Raw genomic sequence first — 8,785 nt, forward strand, 5'->3', positions numbered from 1 at the left:
CAAAGGTTGTACTTTAGGGGTACAACACATTTTCACTGGGGCAGTACCCTGGCTTAGAAGGACAAACTTGTACCTTATAAACCCTGGCTAAAAGGGTGCCGTAATGTTCCCTTAATGTACTGCTATGAACTTGTAAGGGTAAATAAGGTGCAAGTATGTCCCTTTAATGGTCCTGCCCCAGTGACATGCTGTTGTACCCCTAAAAGTTTTGCACATTTTTTAGAGTGTATGTGTGCATGATCTCTTACCCTCCACAGGTTCAGGGTCAGTATTCACATATGTCAGATGAGCTGTGATGCCCAGAGAGCAGCCGTTGGCACAGGAAGTGATGTGGGATGTCTTCAGCAAAAGTGGTGCCCATGTGGTACGGTTTTTCAATCCAGGCATTTTCCTCAAGAGAACATCATCAGCATAAGTTAATTATGCCTGTTAAGTGGATTTCAGCAACAAGATCCCTTAAGAATATTAAACATGAGGATTAATACGCTTCATTTAATTAAAATGTTGACTTTGGTAATCATGACAGTATTACAGTGAAGCCACTTCATTACTAACTACGCTATGAGAAAAGTCCATAAAAATAGGACCCAATGTACTTTATGAAGAATTTTCCATATTGATTTTTCCACTGGTGTTTACCCCGATTTATTTGGGTTTTAAACTTAACAGATAACAGATACCTTTTACATTTTCATTACTTGAAATACAATACATATTAACCGAAATAAAATAACATGTATTTAAAGAAACATAAAATTATTCTATTTCAGATAGTTGCCAAGACAACAATACATTACATAACAATAATACATAACAATACAATACATATTAACCGAAATAAAATAACATGTATTTAAAGAAACATAAAATTATTCTATTTCAGATAGTTGCCAAGACAACATCTAAACATTTTTCACTTTAGTTTAGTTAAGGGGGAAGTATTAAAATAAATACAACTAAAACTTAATTAAAATGTATTGACATTTTAAGAAATTAAAAACTGACAAAAACTAAATTGCTAAAACTTTCAAATGATAATGAAAACAGAACATTTAAAAACATCTAATCATTTAATTTTAAAAAAATATTATTTAAAAATATAATTATTTATTTGAAAAAAAAACCCTCAAAGTATTCAGTATAAATGTAAAAGTGTTGTAAATTAACACTGTCAACAGTTTACATTTCAAATACAGTAGATGTGATGAGCTGGTACAAAAGGGACAGATTATAAACTTTCTAAACCAAATCTTAGACAACATATCAGAGGCAGTAGCAGCAAATTTCCATTGGATTATTTGCTTCAGCAACCATGAAACATTTTAAGAGCAGACACAACCTCTCCTTCACACTACTGGATGTGTCCACCCCACATGCTGCCTGGCAACCGGACGGCTCTCATCCTGTCACATTGGGAATGTACATGTCAAACATTAACAGATTGGTCAATAGTGCTCCAGCACATGCATGCGAACTCCAGCAGCAAGCGTAATGCTCGAGTCAACAGCCTGCATCTCTGCAGAGGTACAGATGCTAATGTTTGGACGGAGTTCGGTGAATTAGGAGACAGAGGATCGAATTTGAAATCTTTCAAAATCATTCCCCTGATGACACCTAAACCCTAACAGATCCCTGCCCGGTCTAATTACTATTATCATTTTCTGCCCGATGATCAATCTAAATAAAATAAATATTGAGGATGTATAGAATCCACATGAAACACCAGTAAACGAAGATGCAGTAGTGTTTGTTCTGTCTCACAGGTGCTCCTTGAAAACACCTGCCACCTGGACACTGGTCCACTTACCGAGATTTACTGTGCCATGATTAAATGTCAAGCGCACACGAATACAATCATCACACTGGTGTGTGTTTGCCACAGTAAATTGCACTAATTAACATTGAAGATTCACTTTTGACTGACTGACTTTAATGTCTTGCAACTAAATACTTGAATTTTGGCACACAACGATATTTCTAAATGCATTTAGATAAATTATCTGTGTAGTTCTTTTAAAAATTGTGGCTATCTTAAATGGCTATCAAGCACATGGAACAGTGCCACAACAATGAAAAATACGTAGAGAACCTTAATATGCAAGATGCATTGCTGAGTAAACCACAGGTAGATGCAAAAGTCGAAGGCAAGAGAGCAAGGTGGGAAGATTTGATTTTGAGAACTGGGATGTTTTGTAGTGATCGTCTTTCTTACTATACAATGCTGTACTATTTTAGTTGCATGGACCTTTTAGCTACACAATAGAAACTAAATTCCACTTTTTTTTATTTGGGCTGTCAGATTTAGCACGTTCACGTCCCAACCATTTGTAGCTTTGATAAGGATTAATCTATATTTAATTTATAATTTATGCACTGAAAACTGAAGTGTTCGATAACAGGATATATACAGTATATCCTGTTAGACCTACCTGGAAATCTTAAAGCACTCTTTATAAGGTTACATGGGTCAAAAACAACGAAAACAATAACTTTTTGTGCATTTTGGCAGGGCAAGTAAAAATCTGAACTGGGCTGACAGGGCCAATAGAAACAATTGAGCCTATTGAAGGGCAGGTAAATGTGACATTTATTATAATGGGTTTATGTGAAGATTGTTTTAAGTTCACTAAAAGTTTTTATATTTTTTAAAGCCTAATAAATGTTAAAATGTATTTATCTTTAAACAAAACAAAAAAGATGCCATGGACACTGTCTTTATGTTGTTTCTACATTAATTTGAAGATTAAATGTGAAATTTTTACAATGTAAAAAACTTTAAAGGCTTTTTTTCACCCAAAAATGAAAATCATCCCATGATTTTCTCACCCTCAAGTCATCCTCTGTGTATATGACATTCTTCATTCAGACGAATAAAATCGGAGTTATATTAAAAAAGCCCTGGCTCTTCCAAGCTTTATAATGAGAGTGACTGTTGCTCTGTTTCTGAAGTCCATAAAAGTGCATCTATCCTTCATATAACTGCTCCACACGGCTCCAGGGGGTAAATAATGGGCCTTCTGAAGCAAATTGATGCGTTTGTGTAAGAAAAATATCCATATTTAAAACTTTATAAAGTAAATTATCTAGCTTCCGCCAAATACGGAAAAAGTGTAGCGCCCGCGCCTCTCGCTGTTCAAAATGCTTGCGCTGTGTGTGCAATGTCGTCAGACGTAGCGTAAGCATTTTGAACCCCCTGGAACCATGTGGAGCAGTTTTATGATGGATAGATGCACTTTTATGGACTTCAAAAACAGAGCAACAGTCACTGCCATTATAAAGCTGGAAAAAGCCAGGACATTTTAACTATTAACTATTATAGTTAAAATTAATAGTTAACTAGTAACTATTGTCCAAAATTTGTAATAAAAAAATAGAAAAATAAGGAAAGGTTACGTACAAATCACTTATTGGTATTTAAGACAGGCTACTCGTTTGACTTGCTAACTTTGAGTTGTAGCTTAACATATCTTACAACTAAATTGTAGCCTATTTTAGAAAAACATTGTTGCACATACCTTTTTTAATTAAATCAAATGTGAACAGAGAAAAAAAAACAGACCTTTACCAATACAGAAATAAAGAAAGGGACACACAATTCAATTATGCTACATTAAAAAAAAAACATTAGCGGAAGTTGCTCAAATGAATTTGCAAGTCTTTGTATCATTTGAGGGAATCGACGACTGAATCGTTCAGAATATGTTTAGCCGATATCAAATTGATGAGAATCAAATCGGTAACTAAAAAAAATGAAGCTGGGAAAAACATTTCAATTAATTTGTAATTTTAACGAATACAGTAAAGTTCACACAAATGCATCAACTATATTTGTAGACATGCTTATCATTTGAGCGTGTTAATTTCATAATGATTCATAACAAATAATGCAAATACTGTTTTGGTAGCTATGTTTTGAAAAGGATAAAATGATGCACTTTACGTACTCGTCGGGTTTTCACTTACTTGATGAGCTGCTCCCAGCTTTTGCCCGGTTTGCGGTGATTCGGACGGTGACGTGTTACAGGTCTCTCTCCATCTCTCCATCACGCTCTGGGCGGAGGGACTCGAGCGCGAGCACACTTCACACGCGTTCACGCACGCGCAGGGAAACGAGCACTAATGCATCTTACAGTTCTCTGCGTCTCTATGATTTACAGGTGTCATTTTATACCGAGCTTCTGCGTCGTGTAAAATAAACAGTCCTGCTTGCAGGCTCTACACATTATGGGCCTCTCTTAAAGGTGACACTCCAAACTTTTCATCCTATCAGAGTATCAGAGAAAATGAGATCACAACTCACAATTTCATATTGGCCAAGGCTAATGTCAATTCTAGGCAATGTAAAAGTAAACAGTAAGGTTTCAGCCAAAAGTCCAAATTCACAAATATGCACTTCAAATTGCTCATAACATAAAATGAAAAATTATGTAGGCCTACTAAATAAGCCTATATTCGAATTTATTGTTAAATGGTAGCATAAACATCTATCTCGGAGTGTCAAACAGCCCGATCCCTTTAAAGTGGTTGTATTTATTTTTTGCTTTTTTACTGTTTCTTCTTCTTCTGCATCTTTGAATAGGCATATTTCATTGCAACGGCAAATATTGCTGCATGCTATATTGTTGTGCATTTGATTAATAGACTTTGATTTGACTCATTTTATTGACCAGGCCCTATACAGTGAAATTTCGTTGCTTATTTGGTTTTAAACTCCCCACCAGAGGGAGACAACTCATAAAATAAACTTAAATCTGTTATTAGTCACGTTAAAACATTGCCATCAGAATGACTGGTAATGATTCACATTAAGACCAGGCACGAGGCATCCAAAACCAGAATAGTATATTAATAATTTATAACCTAATGTTAGTTCGTGTGTTCAGCACCACGGACAGTTCTGTTGCTTTAACGATATAAAACTTATTTCTACCATGCAAATAAAATCCATTTTTATTATTTTAATAAAATAAAACATCTGACAGTTCAGACATGACGACGAACGGATAGGGTGACGAAAATAGCATGTTTTCACTTTAATGTGTGTGAAAGAGGCAAAGAGGTACACACACACCCTTCAGAAATAATTCTAATATGATGATTCACTGCTCAAAAAACATTTATGATTATTATCAATGTTGAAAACAAAGGTGTGTACAATTTTCTTTTATTAGTTGAAAGTTCAAAAGAATTGATCAGCATTTATCTGAAATATAAAGCTTTTGCAACATTATAAATGTCTATACTGTCATTTTTGATCAATTTAATGTATCCTTGCTGAATAAATTGATACATTTTTATAATTATTTATAAATAATATATATATATATATAAATATATATTGTATATCCTATACTAAGTTCCTTTGAACTTTCTATTCATCAAAGAATCCTAAATAAAAAAGGTTTTACACAACTGTTTTCAACATTGATAATAATCATAAATGTTTCTTGAGCAGCAAATCAGCATATGATTTCTGAAGGATCATGTGACACTGAAGACTGGAGTAATGATGCTGAACATTCAGCTTTGCAGAAATAAATTACATTTTAAAATATATTCAAATAGAAAACAGTTCTTTAAAATTTTAATAATATTTTACAATATACATTTTTTTTAACATTAAAAAATCTTATTGTCCAAAGACTTTTGACCAGTAGTGTGTGTGTGTGTGTGTGTGTGTGTGTGTGTGTGTGATTCCACAAATGTAATTTATTTTGGCCACAATACAAACAGCACACAATTCGTTCATGTTAACTTAGGCTTTAGGGCCCCCTAGAGTCAAACTTTAAACTACTTCAACAGTCTCATACTCTGAACTGAAAGGGAGACTGAGCTCCATAGGGTTAGTAGTCCTGTAAAATGCAAAAACAACTTTGTCATCAAGCTTGTTGAATGTTGACAATTTTATTGGACAGTTTTACTGGAGTTTTTATTAAACAGAAGAATTTGTGTTTGTGTCTTGAGGAGGTTGTGGTTTTATAGAAGGCAGAGGTTTTTATCTGTGTGAGGGGCTTCATGAAGATGAGATGGAGACTGTGCAATCTCTGATGAAGAAGGTGGAAAATATGGTTGCTCCTTTTCAGTCATAAAGGTGGCCTGACCTGACTGGCTGCTGGGTGAACTTTGAAAATACTTTACATCTTGTCTTGTGTCTCCTTTAGATTTTTTAGGTCTTGTTGGCTTGTTTACTGGACTTCTGGGAAGTTTTCTCACTGACTCTTTTAAACTGCTGATTGATTTTGCATGATTGTTCAGAATTTTTCTGGCTTTTAAACAAATGTTTTCTGTTTCCTCTTGATGTTTTTAATCCTTGGATCAGCTTGAGGTGACACTCTGTTCAAGGTCTCTTGACGATATTCCAAAGATATTTTAGACTTTGGTGAGAAGCCTGATTCATTCTTGTTCAGTGTTCTGTGCAAGTCTGCGATGCTCTTCTGGTTTGAGTCTTGTGGTAGTGCCTGTTGTCTTCCTTTTGCCAATTTTGGTCGTGCCAGGGGTGCTCGCTCCGCCCATTCCTTCTGAACACAGGTGGCACTGTAGTCTTTCACACTCTCTAAAAAACTGCCTCCCATTCGCCTGTATATATAAAATGTAAGATTGAACACAAATGTGGTAAACAGATTAAGAAAACATTTCAGATTATTGAATTTAAACTTTTACAAATGTGATACACAACGGGCATTTCAAAGACACAGCATAGATATACAGCTGGCTGATACAACAATGATTTCAAGAGGTATTATGTAGATTTTCCATATAGCATAAATGCCATGTTTAAATATACAGTGGGGAGAACAAGTATTTGATACACTGCCGATTTTGCAGATTTGCCCACTTACAAAGCATGTAGAAGTCTGTCATTTTTATCATAGATACACTTCAACTGTTTGAGACGGAAAACCCAGAAAATCAAATAAAAAGTTTAAATAATTAATTTGCATTTTATTGCATGTCATAAGTATTTGATCACCTACCAACCAGTAATAATTCTGGCTCTCACAGACTAGTTTTTCTTTAAGAAGCCCTCCTGTTCTCCACTCATATGCTGTATAAACTGCTCCTGTTTGAACTTGTTACCTGTATAAAAGACACCTGTCCACACACTCAATCAAACAGACTCCAACCTCTCCACAATGGCCAAGACCAGAGAGCTGTGTAAGGACATCAGGGATAAAATTGTAGACCTGCACAAGGCTGGGATGGGCTACAGGACAATAGGCAAGCAGCTTGGTGAGAAGGCAACAACTGTTGGCGCATTTATTAGAAAATGGAAGAAGTTCAAGATGACGGTCGATCTCCCTCGGTCTGGGGCACCATGCAAGATCTCACCCCATGGGGCATCAATGATCATGAGGAAGGTGAGGGATCAGCCCAGAACTACACGGCAGGATCTGGTCAATGACCTGAACAGAGCTGGGACCACAGTCTCAAAGAAAACCATTAGAAGCACACTACGCCATCATGGGTTAAAATCCTGCAGCGCATGCAAGGTCCCCCTGCTCAAGCCAGTGCATGTCCAGGCCCGTCTGAAGTTTGCCAATGACCCTCTGGATGATCCAGAGGAGGAATGGGAGAAGGTCATGGGGTCTGATGAGACAAAAATAGAGCTTTTTGGTCTAAACTCCACTCACCGTGTTTGGAGGAAGAAGAAGGATGAGTTCAACCCCAAGAACACCATCCCAACCGTGAAGCATGGAGGTGGAAACATCATTCTTTGTGGACGCTTTTCTGCAAAGGGGACAGGACGACTGCACCGTATTGAGGAGAGGATGGATGGGGCCATGTATCGCGAGATCTTGGCCAACAACCTCCTTCCCTCAGTAAGATGATGGGTCGTGGCTGGGTCTTCCAGCATGACAACGACCCGAAACACACAGCCAGGGCAACTACGGAGTGGCTCCGTAAGAAGCATCTCAAGGTGCTGGAGTGGCTTAGCCAGTCTCCAGATCTGAACCCAATAGAAAATCTTTGGAGGGAGCTGAAAGTCCGTATTGCCCAGCGACAGCCCCGAAACCTGAAGGATCTGTAGAAGGTTTGTATGGAGGAGTGGGCCAAAATCCCTGCAGCAGTGTGCGCAAACCTGGTCAAGAAGTACAGGAAACGTATGATCTCTGTAATTGCAAACAGATGTTTCTGTACCAAATATTAAGTTCTGCTTTTCTGATGTATCAAATACTTATGTCATGCAATAAAATGCAAATTAATTACTTAAAAATCATACAATGTGATTTTCTGGATTTTTTTAGATTCCGCCACTCACAGTTGAAGAGTACCTATGATAAAAATGACAGACCTCTACATGCTTTGTAAGTGGGCAAACCTGCAAAATCGGCAGTGTATCAAATACTTTGTTCTCCCCACTGTGTATATATATCATTTAAACATTCTTAAATCATTTACTTAAGAAGCAAAATTAAGAAGTCTTGTATTCTGTCAAATTTATCAAAATTGTGACATTACGCTTAAAAAAAATAAAAATAAAAATCTGATAATGGGGTAAGAAAAATAATCTTGTTTTCCCTTTAAAAGAAGAAAAAACGAAATATATTTTAATGAATCACGATGTTCTCACCTCTTCCTGGATGTGTATCTTTCAACCCCGAGCCAGCTCGTACGATATCGTACGATTTAGCCACTTGGTCAATTCGTACTGATTAGTACGAGTTCGTCGTGAGATAGGGTTGGTATCTTTATGAGCTGTTCCCTCCACAATGAGAGCAGCCGCCTCGCACTTCTCCAGGTTGGATGCTTCCTCCTGACTCCCCCAGCCCTTGAGCATCAACTG

At 36.7% G+C, this 8,785-nt stretch overlaps 1 protein-coding gene across 4 annotated transcripts in view; it reads right to left on the reverse strand.

Moving 5' to 3' along the window:
- The window catches only part of vwa5b2 (von Willebrand factor A domain containing 5B2), a 56,584-nt gene extending 52,374 nt beyond the window's left edge, over positions 1-4,210 (reverse strand). For 2 of the 4 annotated variants that reach the window (XR_013816750.1, XM_079819845.1), the window contains exons 1-2: positions 3,964-4,189; positions 249-391 (exon numbers count right to left, since the gene is read on the reverse strand). Coding sequence is in view for 3 of the 4 variants with exons in the window: in XM_079819845.1 (XP_079675971.1) it covers positions 249-387 (139 nt within the window). In the remaining variant the exon portion in view is untranslated. Of the gene's footprint in view, positions 1-248; positions 514-3,963 lie in introns of those variants that run through there. The other 2 variants (XM_079819847.1, XM_079819846.1) reach the window with 2 other exon arrangements.
- Between the last annotated feature and the right edge of the window lie 4,575 nt (positions 4,211-8,785).

This window comes from Gobio gobio (genome assembly GCF_949357685.1).
Source record: "Gobio gobio genome assembly, chromosome: 6".
NCBI lineage: Eukaryota > Metazoa > Chordata > Actinopteri > Cypriniformes > Gobionidae > Gobio > Gobio gobio.